Source organism: Sebastes umbrosus, chromosome 22 (genome assembly GCF_015220745.1).
Source record: "Sebastes umbrosus isolate fSebUmb1 chromosome 22, fSebUmb1.pri, whole genome shotgun sequence".
In the NCBI taxonomy this organism is placed as follows: Eukaryota; Metazoa; Chordata; class Actinopteri; order Perciformes; family Sebastidae; genus Sebastes; species Sebastes umbrosus.
Window position 1 is genome coordinate 17,328,287 of NC_051290.1, and position 17,947 is coordinate 17,346,233.

The 17,947-nt window shown below is 39.3% G+C and overlaps 1 protein-coding gene across 1 annotated transcript in view; it reads right to left on the reverse strand.

The window, feature by feature from the left end:
• The window catches only part of LOC119482014 (phospholipid-transporting ATPase ABCA1-like), a 191,122-nt gene that overhangs the window by 133,730 nt on the left and 39,445 nt on the right, over positions 1–17,947 (reverse strand). Inside the window, exons 4-11 of the mRNA XM_037759373.1 lie at positions 15,841–15,970; positions 11,385–11,478; positions 10,997–11,138; positions 10,728–10,855; positions 8,531–8,658; positions 7,419–7,616; positions 3,329–3,415; positions 3,031–3,205 (exon numbers count right to left, since the gene is read on the reverse strand). Coding sequence (XP_037615301.1) covers positions 3,031–3,205; positions 3,329–3,415; positions 7,419–7,616; positions 8,531–8,658; positions 10,728–10,855; positions 10,997–11,138; positions 11,385–11,478; positions 15,841–15,906 — 1,018 coding nt within the window. The 5' untranslated portion in view covers positions 15,907–15,970. The remainder of the gene's footprint in view (positions 1–3,030; positions 3,206–3,328; positions 3,416–7,418; positions 7,617–8,530; positions 8,659–10,727; positions 10,856–10,996; positions 11,139–11,384; positions 11,479–15,840; positions 15,971–17,947) is intronic.

Consider the following 17,947-nt stretch of genomic DNA (forward strand, 5'->3'; position numbering starts at 1 on the left):
CACGTATAAAGGAGTTGTAATTGGCCATTATGCAGACACGCTGCATATTCCAGATTCATTTAACTGTACATAGACCAACAGAATGAAATGCCACGGCAAATTCAAAACAGCCATTAGCATGCTAACAGAGATGTTAGTGCTTATTTTGTATGGATGATACAATGTTTTTGCTAATTTGCGCTGGCAAGAGCATGCAATTCCACTTTGCAGTGTAACTTTATTCCCAGGGAATAGAGGCTTCTTATTAAAATCTAATTTTGTACAGTTGTCTCCAAAGAACAGGCATTTAATGAAACAGGAATGCATGGTCTTTAATGAGCGTGAGGCTGCAAGAAGCTACACTGAAGATCTAATTCTCAAGGACTTTATGGAAAACATTAAGTGATTTTCAAAGCTGCCCCGACTACCAACAACAATGGCTGTGCTACTTTTATTTACTTTTTAATACAGAGTAACAAATAGGGATTTCTTTGCACGGAGAAAATATGCATATTTTTTGGGGGGAAATAATTAGATTATTTCTTTTCTCAATTATTTCTGCTTGACTATATATATTTATATGTACATTGAGTATTACTAGAGCACAGCACCAACATGTATTGAACAATCCTTCCATATATTTAAATATATGGAGAATGTATAAAGTAAACTGTATATATGACAATAAATGGATGACTTAATACATTTGTTCTTGGGTTTCATTTTCATTGTACTCCTTTCAGTTTAGAATATGAAGCAGGCAACATACAATCAAAGAATCAATTTTAAAATATAATGTGTTACTAAAGAAAATGTTATCTTAACAATAGATTATGAAATGTGCAGAATTAGAGCAGAAAACTTTACTTGGGAATTAATTATGCAGCTATAACAAACAGAAATGCTTATCCTCATGTGGAAAAAGTTAGCATCCCTTTAATGACTAAATATGGAATCAGGTGCACTTAAACAGGTGCAAATGATAAAAAGTGTCTTAGTCTTAGAAGGTCCACCGATACATCAAGATCAGACACAGGGTCAGGAGTTGTTTTAAAACTTTCAGGTGTGTAAAAACCCTCTGGGACTTTCAAGAAAATCATGCAGCAAAATTCTCTTAAATTTCTCTTATATTTTCTGTTAAGAGAATAAAACAAGTCACTTCCAGATGCACCAAACGTTCTTAACCATCTAAATGTGCTTTTACCCAGCTGTGCTGGATGATGGAGCGTTCCAGAGTGTTAGTACTAGCGTTTCAGGAAAATCATCGAAGAGCAATATGTAAGCCAGTCAGAAGCTGAAAACACGCAATATCATCCAAGGCTTTTAGTCTTAATAGGTATCAATGGACCAATAGCATTTCTAAACCCCACAAATGTAATAATCTAATCATTATAATTACTCTAAACATATAACAATCTCAATTTGATTTTATCATATTCATGTTCCTCAAATTTAAAACTTACACTAAAAGCAACATGGTCAAGAAGTAACCTTTAGTCTGTTACAGAACTGAGTCACATAAATCACAAACACCTTTTATGTGTGTCGTCCAGTGTGCCCATTTTACTTTGATATAAAGTCCTTAACCACTAGACATATTTAGGCATCAGAAAAAAACACTTTGATGCAGTAATGCCAGCAAAGCAGAGTGTGTACTGGGTTAGATCAAAGGGTGATTCATATCAGTACTCCACTCTATCTGCCATCCACAAATGCTTGTAGAATATATCTTCCCTCTTTTATTAATTGAATCCTTGCAGCCATGAGAACAAACACACTGAAGGTGGGTGGTGCGGTCCAGATTTTCAAAGCAGTGTGAATATACTACAGATTCTTCCAACGTGGCTACCCGATATATATCTTTCATAAGCAGCACCAGACTGCTGCAAATCACACAACTCTGGTTGCCTAAAGCTGTGGAGGATACTCTGTACCGTGTTATACCATGCTTATACACTGCATAGGATCAGGAGTATGGGGACAACGACATCCTGGGGATGCACTGGACCCAGCAATTTAGACGGATCGAGGACATTTTAAAGGCATTACTGAACTCCATCAGGACTGCCCCAAAGTGTGCCAGGTTCAGTGAAATCAATACAGCACTGGGGAATTTGACTACACACATGCTGACGGTAAGGCTGCCATGGTTGCATTCCCTTGCTGAATAGTACAAAATACCAGTTTAGAACTCCAAAAAAAGTGTTTTAGTGACACCATCTGTCCTCTGTGGGAAGTTTGGGGTTGCCATATGTTCTTATTTAGGATGTTATATATTTGCGCCTTGTGACTGAACAGCCCAGACAACAACATCAATTTCCACTCGGGACAAGTTGCTCTGGACTTTCTTCTCCATTAAGAAAACATCATTATGTCAGTGTGGGGAGTGAGTGCACAGCTTTTAAATGGAATGAGAAGAGCTGATTTGATTGGCCACGAGTGATGCCAACCCACTGACACACCTGCCGATAATGTATTCCTAATCAAACCCAGTTTCCAGCTCTGGCGCAGGTGCCAACTGTGCCACAGGTGCCTGTTCCTGCGTGTGAAACGAGAAGTCCCATCCTGTGCACCCTGTACCCTGTGCAGTTGGCTGCACTGGGTGGCATGCACCACTAAGTCATGAAAATAGGAATCATTGTTGTTGTGCATATTTTGATAACAGGGAATACTTGGATTTCCATTGAATCTGTCTGTGCAGAGTACATGAGCTAATACAATTATGTTTAGTCTTTGTCCATAAACAACACACCTAAACTGCCTATAAAATGTGATTTGATTTGTCACGATTCATGCCATCCTCTGCCTCCTACTGATCAAGCATAATTCCCAGTGCAACACAGATACGCTGCTTGCACTTCGCTGCTAAATTACCAAAAATCTGTTGCCATGTCCTATGATACTGTTTATCACCGGTTTCTAAATAAATAACCTTTTGTTAATTTCCTGGCTACCATGATTACGTACACTGTAAAGCTAAAATGTAGACACATGATGGAGACACACTGTGTGACACTATTGCTTTACAAAGGAGTTTGCTGCAGCACTTACCGGAACTGTTGCCCATAATGAAGAATGACGTGTTGTTATCCATCTGTCTACGTGAGCGCAAACTGATGTCAGGCTGCTCTCCACACAGTAGCATATTGATACTACCAAACATGTTCTTTTGGAAGTCCAACGAACTAGCAGCCTTAAAGACCATGGAGCTCTGCAACCTGGCCATCTGAGATACAAGAATGTAAAAATCAGGAATTTTGAAGATATAGAAAAATAGCCGTATTATCATAGAGTATATATGTATATATATGGTCCTGTCCGGTGTGCATAACACAGGAGCAACACTAACCTCCTCAATCACTGGTAACGCATTTTGAGTGGTTTTCCCCAGCAGTGTGGCTGTGTCTGTTCCATTCAGATCCAAAGCTGAAGGTACCTAAAGGAGGACATGAGCAGTTGGTTTACAGAACAATACTGTAGCCACCACGAGTGGCCAAAACTTAATGTAATTCAAAGTATAAATTATGCTTGCAGGAATGTTTGACATTTTGAAAATATTCTATTGTTTTAAAAGTTCCCTCTTTTTTAAACTATCCTGAAAAACATACAATGTATGTTATTGTATAGCCAGTAGCTACAGTTACAGTTGAAATTTCCACATTTATATATATATTGGTTGACATTCAATAATTTATCGCCACATCAACCGCAATTTTATTTATTTGGAATTTGTTTTGATGTGCTCAACAACAAAACACATAATCGCATAACAAATGAAACAAAACATACTGCCACAATAATAATACAGTAACCACACAATAAATACAAACGTGCAACCAAATGGCTCATGCCCTTAAAGTGACAAGTTAAAGTGCATTTGCTTGTTTATGAAGCCGGTGAAGCATCTAGGATGCTTCAGGATAAGGGCTATTGTGGAAGCGGGATGTTTTAGTCTTAATACTGCGTAGTCTTTTACCCAAAGGCAACAGACTGAAGAGAGTGTTTGCAGGGTGTGAGAAGTCCTTTAAAATTTTTAGAGCTGTGCGTATGACTTGGTTTTATGAGATCACCAGTGGTGTCAACACCTTAGCAAAAAATAGCAGCTCTATATCAACCCTTCCACTGGAGATACTATATGACGGCAATACACACACTAATATGTGCATCTCGACCTGTAAATTGCGTCCTAACGTCATCCTCCCTGGCATTGGTTAATAAAAACTGCATTAAAATGACAAGTGTTACTGTGTGTTCCAGTGACATTCTGAAGGTGCACAGTATGAGTCCAATTACAAGAACTAAATGGCATGCCCTTTTAACCATTGTCATTTTCATGCATCAAGTGTCAAGTCAAAGCTGCACTAGGAGTGCTTGTATAGGCTTTCAGCAAATGAAATTACAAAGCTGAGGAACGTATGCAAGACACGGGTCCAGAAAGACCAGGAGTGAGCAGATCAGAAGGCTGAGAGACGTATAAAGAAGGTAATTGCATTAGTATTTTAAATAAAAACGTTCACAAATAGACGCCCATTCAAGCACATTGTGGACAAGAGCCTGGCTATTGATTGAGTCTCGAGTACATTCATTTAGGATCACTTTTAGTCTCAGTGTGTGTAGAGCAGACACTAAGAAGGAGAATAAGTAAGAAAGCACAGGAGCCTCTTACAATTTTGAGCAAAATAGCTGAAAATCACCAATCAATGGAAGGAGAGAGATTTCAGCAATGTCACATTAAGCGGTAGATAAAATGAACCGTGGCACAAAACGGATTTCTCAAGCTCATTTGTTAAACTAAATTCCCTCTGCACTTTGTTACACCTGAAGACTTCAATGTTTTTTTTGCTAACCAGGTAAGCCGATTAGAAAAGTAATTCTACAAGAATGATGTAACCATACATATTTAGCTCAGATTTGTTGAGTTAATGAACTGCAGAGGAGATCAAGCTATCAAAGACACACTTTGACATTTGACTGACCTCTGTTGAGTGGCAAAAACATTCAAATGCAAATTGTTTACCGTCTTCCTTGAGCATTGTGTTCTGAAATGATTTCTAGTAATCCAAACAAAGTTGTGGAAGCACTGTCTAAATCACCCCGTGCCACTCACTACCTCAGTGATAAACCCAGACTTCTTCCCTTGTCCTTTTCTTTATGTTGTTGTTGCTATCACAATCATTCAGCGACGTCAAGCTTTAAGTGTGAAGGCTTGATGTTCTTTTCCATCCATTTGCTTGCGGCGCTGAAGAGCCTTTCCAGCATATCTTGTCTGGGCTTTCTGTTTTTTTTTTATTCAGTGTCTGAAAATGCCTGTGGGCTTAAATTGTTCAAATGCTCTCTCCCACGAACTTCCTGCCTTATCACTTATTTATTGGATTTGCTGTCCCATATATTTTCGCTCAAAGATAAACTCAAAGAAAAGTGCAGGCTTTCATCATCCCAAAGGGAACTCGGAGATTTAAAAGAATTCAACAAAACATTGGTTCTAATAAATAATTCCCACCTGATTGCATGCATTCTAGTAAAATCAGTGGAAGACACAGAGGTGGACATGAAAATGACAATTTTAAAAGCTTCCAATTCTTATGGGAGAGACAACGATTCCTCACTCAAAATGGAAGAAATGAAGATACATTAAGATAATGGTGCAGTAATAACATGTTGCCTGTATGTTTTGGCTTTAAGTGGATGCTTTAGCACGTTTTAACTTTAAAAGCTTTTTCTTCTCTCTCTCTGTTAGTCACAGAGTCAGACAAGCATAACATTTAACTTGTAAATTGGTTACTCAATTGGCTGGCAAAGAAAATCATTGCCTTTGAATTCAATTTACTGCCAGCCATGCGCGAGTTATAGTTAGAACAGACAATATTCCCCAAATACTCGTGGAGTTTCATCTTACAGTATGTAATTGATAGAAAATTACCCTGTGTAGCGGTGTTTACTTTCCTTATTTATCTCTCAATTTAGGGTGAATATCTATCATAAACCCCCACATAGGAAATGCCACAAGAAAGAAGGACATTTTGGCAAACAAAAACCACGTGCACTACTTTTGCATTTCATTTTTGCTTAGGTGTAAGGTTCACAATATCACGCAAAATAATTTAAGACCTCACCATCAAGTTAAGCAACAATAGGCAGACTGGATAGCTGAGCCTTGTGGCTTTGCTCAGCAGTTCAGAAACACATTTGCACCAACAACTCTGCACTTAAGGGCCAAGTGTGAAATCAAATTGTATCAGCTAATAGTGAATAATGATGTAAAGGTGTACAAGGTTTTGCGAAACAGAATACATTTCTGTGTTACTGATGGATTTGGAAAATGTGTGGTAAAGGTTTTTAACCATAGCCTCAAGACTGTTTCTAAAGCCAATTTAAATCCGAACTGAAATCAAGAATCATTTCTGTACAAATGGTATGATACAAATCACTGGCTAAAGTTGTGAGTGCTTGAGGTTACTTGGACTTACAGGACTACTTGTTGTGTGAGTTTTAACAGTCTGGTCATTTACAATCACCACATTTGGACCTATGAATGAGACCAACTCTTGTGTATAATGTGGGACGAACACAGCTACTGAGCTGTTCAGGCAGGAGCTGCCAGTGACTCTTCAGGTATTGATATAACATGACCCAAAAGAAATGTCCAGTGGGAATGTTAGAAAGCTAGGCTTCCACTTTCTTACTGAAAGCTGATTAGCTTAGCTTGCAAGGTTCCACTTTCCTAATGGAATAGATTTATAACTGTACAATGGGTCATCCCAAATGTTGAATATTTAAATCGGTACGTCTACTTGTTTAAAAAAAAATCAATGTCAATCAATGTTCAGAGGCTATAAAGGGCTATGACGTGCTCCAGTCAGTAGTGCACAATGGAAACTGACAGTGCATCTCCTAGCAACACCAGCTTGCAAATGAAAGTCATGGGAAATGCCTACCAAGAGGTCTGAGACTTAGATGCCATTCCCACAAAAAAATGTCCAAAAACACTTTTATTCTCTTTTGAAAAATGTAAAAACAAAATGCACACAATAGCTGCAGTATCGTCAGTTTGACTTTAAAACGCCCGACGGAGGGTTCAAATGCATCCTCCCAAGTTATTCCTCTAGTGCAACCGTGGTGGCTGAGATGCCACAACAGTTTCAAATTTACATTTTTAATACCACCTACATTAGCCCAGACAGTGTAATTTGTAAGGATGCTAGATGTGGGTGACCTTGCCAAGCAGGAAATAGGGCTATTTAAATGTAGACATAATGGCTTGTATCACTACAGTGTCCCCGTCAGGACAATTAATGTAAACACAGCCCCCAAAGGCTTTCAACTTTTTGTCAAAATGAGACTAATTGTGTCTGAGTTACTATGCAAAACTCCTTCAAGTCTCATCAAACTCAAATCCGATGAGATTTCTTAGTGGTGAGGCGACAGCGGGAAAAGCTCACCTCAGAAAACACTTTCCTCACATCCAGGTTTTGCAGGAATACTTGCTGGGCGTTAATCAGCTGCTGTGGATCGCGGGAGCAGCTGACATTTTGAAAAGCCTCCTTTTCAGCTTGGCTGCTAAATTGGATGTACTCGTCCAGATCTGTCCCCTCACACAGGATGCTCTTCAGGTTGCCTGGCCTCGGAGTGCCCATCATCTGAAAAATAAACACCAACTTTGGTGGAAGTTGACAAACAAGAGAACTTTGCATCTGACCATATTTTACGTATTCATGTGTTGTGTCCTTGGGTTATTGTGCAGGCAGATAGATTGCTAAATCACATTTCAAAATCAGATATAAAGTGGTGTTTTTTATTTTAATTAAGCCTTATTTTTTCTTTGATCACACTCAGACTGACATACCATACATATGCACAAACACCTACAAAGACACTTAGAACAACAGTGAAAATGTGACAGAAAGAAACATGAACACCCACACACACAAATAGTTTTTGTATCATACAAGACAGTATACAGTGACACCAAGCAAGACAGGATACATGGGCAGGAGACAGAGAATGACTTATAAACTGCACTACGAACTTTTACTTTCTGGGCACATAGTACATTTTGCAACAGAGCACACTGCAGCCATCAGCATGCCTCATCCTGTACACAGTAGGGATCTTTTAATCAGTGCACACTGTATTTAAGCATCCTTGTCAATGTCAGTGAAACATAATTACCTTCTTGCAGCTCAACTGATATTATTTGGTACATATCACGGTATCAATTGGGGAGCATTTAGAGACAAGACACTCTTATTGCTGTTGCGAGTTCATTTCATTCTAAATTACCTACTGAAGCCAGCTTCAAACGACTTATTTTTTATCAGTTTACTTTGATTATGACTGTCAAGACAAGGAGTCCCAGAGGCAGTTCTTGGCCGGGACATTTTACATTTTAAAGGCTCGAGCACAACACTCTTGGCACATTTAGTCTTTTGAACATTTTGGTTAACATTTAAATTCTTTTATTTACAGGATGAGGTGGAAAAATCACGTTTCAAAGCACCTGGGATTCCTATTGGAGACAGTTACACAAGCAGTGTAGTGAAATGATACTCACTGGATTGAGTTTAATCTCAGCATTCATGAGGCTTTGGACCACTGCTGGTGGCACCGACAGATTCTCTTTCAGATGAGTGGAGAAAGTTTCGTCGTCTCTTAGAATACTCCTCAGGATCACTGGTTGAGCTTAAACATAAAGATGGAGAATCATTACTTTTGCAGAACAGGGATCGATACACACCAGGAAACAAGTTTACATGTGTGTTGCTGCCAACTGTTCAGAAATGGGAAACATAAAGGGAAATATATATGTGCTGCTCTTAACCCATGTCTTATTTTCATAGTTTTTGCCATAAATCGTCCTTACTCGCCATCTGCACTGCAGATATTTTGCAGCCAACCCTGCAGCCTTTCTGTCTCTGCCTCTCTTCTTTGTCTATCCTCCTACATTTGGTTTCCGCACCACTGTTCACAACTATGGGTGCATGCAGAAACATGTGTGAGACTTGTGTCATTTGCTCTAATGGACACCTACGCCGACCATGGAGGAGAGCCTGTCATGTAACTAATAGGACAGCAGCCCTTCCGCTGCAATGGAAATTTGGTCTAACCAAAGCAGTAGAGGATTTATTCTGTTGTTGAAAGAAAAAGGTTAAAGCTAAAGTCCATGTCTTCAAAATCACTGCAGTGCAGCTGCTGAGTATAATATCATCCTAACCTAACTGATAAACAATGGCCAAATCCTTGAAAATAAGACCTTAAATGAAAAGAAATCCTTTACTTTTCATGTGTGCATGTCATTGAAAAAATGAAAATCAAGGATTCTGAAATCTTGATAGCATTCTGATTTGGTTTTGTTTCACATGTTGCTTAGAGTGGCATTACGGCCTTGAGTTTACATTATGCTTTCTAGATGACTGTTGCAATTATATCCTTCATTGGTGCAAGTAGGGGTTGACCACTGCAGTTGCGTGAGAGGAGATAATTTGTTGCTAAACATGTACCAGATTGTTAAGCAGTCATTTTCTCCTGATTAGCCAGCTTCAAAAACCAATCGACTGTTCATTGTTACCCCCCCCTCACAATGCCATAGCATAGCAGGAATCCCGCTAAAGTATACTCACACACCCGTGCACAAACTGCATCTATTCAACATGTGTTTTTTCTGCACTCTGGGACTCCAGCATGTGCTGTTGAGATGATGAAGGGGTTACGTAATTTAATTAGATTAGCTCTTTTGCAAGTGTAATGCATGCAAGTCAGTCAATTATCAAGATGAGGGGAGGAAGTGACTTATACTGGGTTAGTCAAGGTTCAATTAAGATAAATGTTTGGTAAAAATAACAATCATTCAGTATTGTCTGGAATTCATTAGGCTGTTTGCTTAGACTCTTTACAACACCTCGCATTTCCAACTAAACACATTATTATGCCCCTCATGACTGAAGGAGCATCAGGGGATAGACAAGGTTAGATTATGTGGAAGGAGAACATGCTCCTGGCTCTTTCTGAACACTGTTGCCTTTTCTGATTGAAGTGACCACCTGAGTCTTTTAATCAACCCATGGTAAAAATAAAAAAAAGGACAACACAATCACCTTTGCCATCCCAGTCTTTTGATAGTACTCCGTTCCCCGTTCTCGTTAATGACCTTTTGTGCTCACGCCTCCCGACAGTGAATCCCATTAATTATGCCCAGGCTTAGATCTTTGATGGATTTAATCTTGTATATTACAAGCCAGCGACCCCAAAATGCAAATGGCCCACGAGCCGTTTGTTGAACAGCAGTCCCCCCCTCCCCTCTTTGTCTCTTTGCAAATTAGGTGCCGTATGAAAATCTGAATATCATCAGGCTAAATGAGCCTAATGCAAAGCAGCAACTTATCAAGACAAACGATCTGTCACTCTGCAGGAAAATTGCATCATAAATAATCACGCGCTATTGTTTTTGAGGGATAAAGGGGAATAACAAATCCTCCAACTTGTCATCCATATGAAGGGGATACTTTCCTTGATGGAGAGTACTTAACAAAGACATAGCAGAGTGATTGTTGCTGAGGCTGAGCATTTTCTATACATATTACTTTTTGAACCATCACTCAGAAGCTATAAAACTTGCATATCAAGAAAGACCAATCTGCACTTTGTTGCTTTTCAACAATTCCGATGAGCGAGTATGATAATAACCTTAAAACAAGGTCCTCTCATGAATAGTGCCATTGTTTTAAGGTCAATGCATCAATAAAGGCTCTTACCACTGCCAGGGTTAGACTGTGACAGGACTGAATCCCACTGGTCGAGGTCATCTGCCAGCAACTTTGCCTTGCTGAGAATAGATCTGTTCACCAGGACGGCTTGCAGCTCTATCAACACCCCAGCAATTCTGGTTTACCAGAAAAAAACAAGAAAAACCGACTTTAAATGTTACGTCTTACATATAATCTGACATCACAACCAAAACATTCGGTTTCATCCTGACGTATAATGTCTTAGAAGAGAGGAAAGCACACATCCCAGTACGTACATGGAGTTGTTGAAGTTGTTGACTTGGCCTGGCGTCTCCCCCGGCGTTGGATAGTTCAAACAGGGATTGTTGATGTTACACATCATACCTTGAAGCCAGGGCAGCACGCCAGCCGATGGCATGGCTTTATTTGGGTAGTGGCCTACAGGAATAGAGGTGAATACTTACAGGATTCATCTACTAAGCTGCATAACACATTGTTGTTTGGATATATAGATGCAGAGGTTAGTATTTTTTATAGTCTTTCTAGATCATTATATTTTCCTCAACATTTTGACATGTACAGAGTTCTGAGTTATTATGGAAATACAAATAAAGCCTGAGTTGTTCTGAAGCTTTGAATGACTTGCGAAATAGAGTTTTACATAACAACTGGGCTTGTACTTACATTGGCCTTTGAAAATTGGCTTATTGGTGGACCGCACCCACACCAATATGAAGAAGAGGAACAGAGGCCATATCACTTCAACGACCAGCCGCACCTGCAGAAAGGATAAAGTGGTCATATTTTCATAATTTGTTTATGAAATACATCCTTGGAACATATTATGGATCCCATCGTTTGCATCGTTTGCATTGTTTTCTCATAAATTCAAAATGTGACATCGCTCATGAAGTCAAAGCAAATCTCAAAGTAAAGGGTTAGACTGGGATAATGAATGACTAAAATTACCTCATGAGGCTGCGTGTATTCATGGGAGTGAGTTTACAATGTAGCTGCACATGCCATAGACCATATATTTTGCTGTTAGTGTTGCTTTTTCCTCTTAGCACTTACTGGATTGAGAGAGAAAGCTTTGCTCGTGACTCCCCAAGCCGAAGCTATCACACACTCCCTATCATCTCCTCGACACATTTAATCCTTTTCTGGATGGAGAGTACTAACCGCTTCCTTGCTTTAATACAACCACTTCAATACCTGGCAGCAGGTAGCGGCCCATGTGACATGCCAGGCTTTTTATTTCAACCTCAGGAAATGGGTGAAGAGAGAAACCAACAAAGCACAAATTGATGACCTCGAGGCTCCCATTTTTCCCCCCAGTTGGCCTTGGAGGGATATTGTAGAGACAGAGTACCGAGACCTTGGAGTTTCGGAGGTTTTATTCATACACATATATGTTTTTATATGAATCACCTTGGGTTATTACAGGCTCAAGCTTCCACATTTTACCAAACACACCTAGGTACTTATTCTTTACCAATGCTGTCACTGTGGAAACACCAGAGTAGTGCAGTTTCTTTTTTTACATAAGTCAAGGTAACACGCACCTCTGAAAGCTGAGGGCTTAGGAACATTTGTACAACGGTAGGTTCCACTTCATAATTCAGCAGGAAGTAACAGCGGACGACTTCCAGTGAGATATCACAATGATGCAGCTCATCCTTCCTTGACTCTTCCACCCCACACCCTCTGCCATCTAGGCTTTTACGCATCCCTAGGCACACCATCGCTCAACAGCCACATCCCCTCAGCCCTGCACTCACCCAGCGAGCCCTCTCCGCTAACCTCAGCTGACCTGGTCTGCCTGCACGCTCATCCTCTTCAACATCTCTGCTTAGAGGAATCAACTGCGAAGCTACAGTCAGCCGATCCCCCTGCTCCTTCTATGGTAACTTGTTCAGACATCTGATGACGCACATTAGCACGAATAATAAGAGAACACATCTATACTGAGGTTGTTGTCTACATAATTAAACTGGAGGGCAGGCAGAGGTGAGGAAAATATAATAATACATATTGCTTGTAATGTCACAGCCCCATGGCAACCTTATGAATTAAAGTAAGGTCTCTGCAGTAGAATAGGGACGAGGGATGGGGGTTGAACACATTTTATTTAGTTCAGTTTGGTATATAGGCATACAGTGAAGCAGTTTTATAATTTTGTCAATGAATTACAGATGAGAAAATTGCAGAGAAAATCGCATTGCATATATTTCAAAGAGAGAATTTCAAATCCAGTCCTTTAATTCCCTCCCGTCTGTGTGTGAGAGACGATGTAGTTCTGCTGAGAGGGCGAATTATCATAATGTATTCCAAAGAAAAGGCAGGGAGAGGGAACACAGAGATCATGGGGACTTTCTCAATGTCTGGCTCCCCAGGCATTTGCCATCGGACACCAGCGTCTTTGTGAATAGATAATCTCCTCCTATGAAATTATGTGAAATACTGGACCATAAAATCAGTTTCATGCCTGTTATAAAATCTTAAAATGCTTGGTGAGGCATTCATATAATTGGTCATTAACCTCCACGAGCCCTCCAGAAGCACCATTGTCCTTGTTAACTCCCACTGGTTTTGTCTAATACCAATATCTCATGTTGACATTGGCCAAATATCCTAAATCCCATGCACAAAACCACCACTGTCCCCTTATATATTCTAGACAGGGAAATGTGTATATCTCCCTGATAGAGAAAGATACCACCCGGTTCTTTCTGCTGGTTGATAAAATTAACAAGGGGAATGTTTCCCAGATACGAAGTTATAAAATTGCAAATGACTTTGCCGAGTTATTCCAAGAAAGTATGAACTTTGATGAAAGCAGATTTTTTTTTGGTGAGGATGTCTTTCTGTTCTACTCTGGCAACAGGCACGCCGCTGTGCTCGAACCCCTAACAAAACAAGTGGGTGGATTTGACTCCTATCATCACTGCAACAGTATAAATCAAAGAACACACTGCAGCTCTTTGTAACAGATATATCTGCCTCGAAATGACTCATAAGACTAACTAGATTCCATGACAACTTACTCTGACCCTTGAAATGCAGTTGCGACACATGGTGTAACTGTTATCTTCCCGCAGCATGTGACCTCTTGTCCAGTGAGGGGGACATCAGAGGCAATAAAATCCACCATGTATCACTGGGTAATCATGTGTAGGCTAGTGTCTGTTACGAGAATAAGGAAGTAATAACTCTGGTTACGGGAACTGGCCAGGGCAAAGAGACAACGCCTAAGAGGCTTAAGCGTCAACAGCAAGGTTAAAACATTATTTGAAAAGTTTTTTAAATCGGTTCAGTTTGCACAAGCTTGCATTCATTGTTTAAAAATCTAGAATTAAATTGACATAATTTGGAAATGTAGCTGTAAATAATTTATATTCAGCAAGTATTTTGAGGGCTGTCAATCGATTAAAATACTTGATCACGATTAATCACATGATGTCCATGGTTGATCGCGATTAATTGCAAATTAATCGCACATTTTTTATCTGTTCAAAATGTACCTTTAAGGGAGATTTGTGAGGTATTTAATACTCTTATCAACATGGGAGTTGACAAATATGCTGCTTTATGCAAATGTATGTATTTATTTATTTATTATTGGAAATCAATTAACAACACAAAACAATGACAAATAATGTCCAGAAACCCTCACAGGTACTGCATTTAGCATAAAAAATATGCTCAAATCATAACATGGCAAACTCAAGCCCAACAGGCAGTGTGCTGACTTGACTATGACTGTATGTGAATATCATAAAGTGGGCATGTTTGTAAAGGGGAGACTCGTGGGTACCTCTAGAACACATTTTCATTCACATATTTTGAGGTCAGAGGTCAAGGGACCCCTTTGAAAATCGCCATGCCAGTTTTTCCTCGCCAAAATTTAGTGCAAGTTTGGAGCGTTATTTAATTTAGTATGACGAGGTTGGTACCAATAGATTCCTTGGGTTTCCTAGTTTCATGTGATGTTAGTATCTTCACTGCACTTAAAAACTGAGCCCGCTACTACTGTTAATACGTTACAGAAATTAGTTATATTTCTGTTAGCGAATCTATATTTAGTTAGACGCAACAATTGTGTCTATTTTCTTGTTTAGGGTACACAAATCAAAAGAGTTACACATAATCCAGAGACGGGACCCTACTATGAACTACAGTAGAAAAGGCTATCCGAAGAAAATTTCAATGTGCTTGCATACCGCTGAAAATCACAGAGTCAAACACTGCAAATAGCTTCAAATGTCTTAAGATGTTAATTGTTTGCATCAGAAATGTAGCATGGGAGTTGCTGTTTAAATTGAAGCACTTAAAGTGTGTTTTGAAGTGTAATCGCTGAAATTATTTGAATTTTTAGTTTGAAGTTTATTCCCTGTTGACAGTTGAATTGGCAGTTTTTATGTAAGCACTTAAAGTAGGTGAACTAAACTAACTATTTGAAGCACAGCGTTGAAATCAGTTGAACTGTAAATGACGATGATGAAAGCAGGTAAAAGTTTAGCTGATGCTTCACTATAAAAAGTTGTAAAGTAAAGTGTCAGTTGGTATGCAAGGAGTAACAGCAGTTGCAATGTCTGTTAGATCATTTGAGTTTTCACTTGCAGAGTAGATATTATTAATAACCTTTAATTGTCTGGTAACATTTGTGTAAATTGCAAAGACTCTACACATTTGGATAACACTGCTGAGGTCTTGCCGTGGCGGTGAGTTTGTAAAAAGAACCAGAAAGAGTGTTTGCCCTTCAAACAAAGCATTTAACATTCGTCACTCCGTATCCCGTTCTATTAGGCCGAAGACTGGCTTTGTTAGAACTAAAACACAGGCAATGTGACATAACGTGCACAAGAGATACATCTCCAAAAATTGAAGGTGACACATTGAATTGGTCGGCATTAAGGTAAGATTGTTCTTGTTCTCTAGTGGGAGAGTTAAAGGCGGCTTACTTCTATAGGAGACAATTTTCGTAGTAAATCCCTCCTATTACCTTCCCCTCTCATGAATAACTTAGTTGCCCTTGATAACACAACCCTGGGACCATATCCTCACTTTCCCTCCATTGCTGACCAATTTTAGCAGATATACGTTGATTTGCAAAGGGGGCTGGTGAGCAGAAGTGTACCTTTTGTCTCTTCCGGAGAGTGAAGTTCTTCCACAGGAGCAGAGTGAACTGCGTCAGGAGACCCATTACGGCTTATCCTGGCAATATCCTGCCAAAGCGTCGCTATGGCAACTGGCCCACTTAATAAACCCTGGAGGGAATAAAAGGCAGAGTTTGGTTTTAATACAGAGGAGCAATGCATCTTGGGGGAGTGCCACTAATCATTCACTTCCCCAGGCCTTGGGGCTTATGGTGCAGCACCTGTTCTAAGAATTATTATCACCTACACTCAGCAAATCTCAGGACGGGGCAATGCCTCACGTGGAGGTTGCGCAGTTTGGATCTACTGTGTGAGAATCTTTATTAAAGACCATGTGGTTGTTTTACTTAATTTACTGCATATAAAACTATTAGGTCAAAACCAAAATCTCTTTTCTGCTCCTCTTAAAGAGGGATGAGGCAATGTAAACTGTGCTCTTTGACTCATTAAGCACCACTGTGCTACAAATTCTCTGTCAATTAATCCGTCTTTTTTGGCGACCAGAGCAAAATAAAAGACAAAAACTTCATGGGCAACTGCCTCACTTTTCATGTGGACCAAAGATTACTGTAAAAATATTTATAGCAGGTTTTTACTAGTCACTGAACACTGGTTACACAGATAATAAACAAATAGATCTGCCGTGGCACTTTTTACACTGCTACATCAAGTATGACCTTTATAAAAAACTCCACAACTGGCAGCCTCTCCTTTGACTACAGTTCATTCATTGGCCTGCCGTGAGGTCCCATTCACAACTACAGGAATGTTAGTTGTTTTTATGGGTAATTATATAATTGAGAGTTTTATTAATTTACAGTTGCAATATAAATGTGTTCCAGTAAAGAATCCACTCTGTAAATGAAGGTTTCACACATGGTTAGGGTCATTCATATATACATATGATTATATGTTAACTCCATGTTTTTAGGCAGATGTCAGATACCTGCTGTATATAACATGTAATGTTATGTTAAATCAATACAGATAGTTGGATCAAAACTGCTGCAGCACCCACACTTTGACATACATTGAATATAATATACACAAATATACATTTGCAATATATCAGATACAAGATACATTTCAATATTATGTTGTTCAAAAATATACAAAAACAATTAATAGATGGAACAATGGTTATTACCACATGTGATATGTGGTATTAAGGGTAGGAATCACCAGATACTTAAGTCACAATATTATCTTATTGTAATTTTAAACAGTTTGCGAGTATTGTGATAAGATGCCATTGTGATATTGCAATTTATTAACTTTACATTTTTTCAACTGCAATTTATCTGTTTTATCTAATAAGATACCGTTTTTATTCTGTTCATCTCAGAGTTTTCATTCACATATCTTGAGGTCAGAGTTCAAAGGAACCCTTTGAAAATGGCCTGGCCAGTTTTTCCCCTCCAAAATTTAGCATTAATTTGGAGCATTATTTAGCGTTCTCCCCGACAAGCTAACGTGACATGGTTGCAATAGATTCCTTGGGTTTTTAGTTTCATAAGATACCAGGATCTTCACTTTAGCTTTAGACTAAGCACGCTACAAAGATCAATATTGAACATCTGTGTATCAATACATTATTGCCACGCAAAATATCGCGATACTATGCTATATCGATTTTCCCCCACCCCTGTATGGTATACCTTACAGTACATTAACTAAAATTACCGCCTCACCGTTGTATGCCCCCGCCAACAAGTCAAGTTGCAGTTTACATCCATGTCTGTCTAAATGTCATCACTTCATCTTTTTATCCCGTTTGACATGTGTTTGAAATTTTCATAATTAGCAAATTAATTCTTGAGTTATGGCCAGAAACGTGTTTTGTGAGGTCACAGTGATCTTGACCTTTGACCACCAAAATCTAATCAGTTGATCCTTGAGTCCAAGTGGACGTTTGTGTCAAATTTGAAGAAATTTCCTCCAGGTGTTCCTGAGATATCGCGTTCAAGAATGGGTCGGAAGTGCATGCGAACAGACAGACAGACAGACAAACAGACAGACGGACAGACGGACAGACGGACAGACGGACAGACAGAAGGACAGACAGACAGACAGACGGACAGACGGACA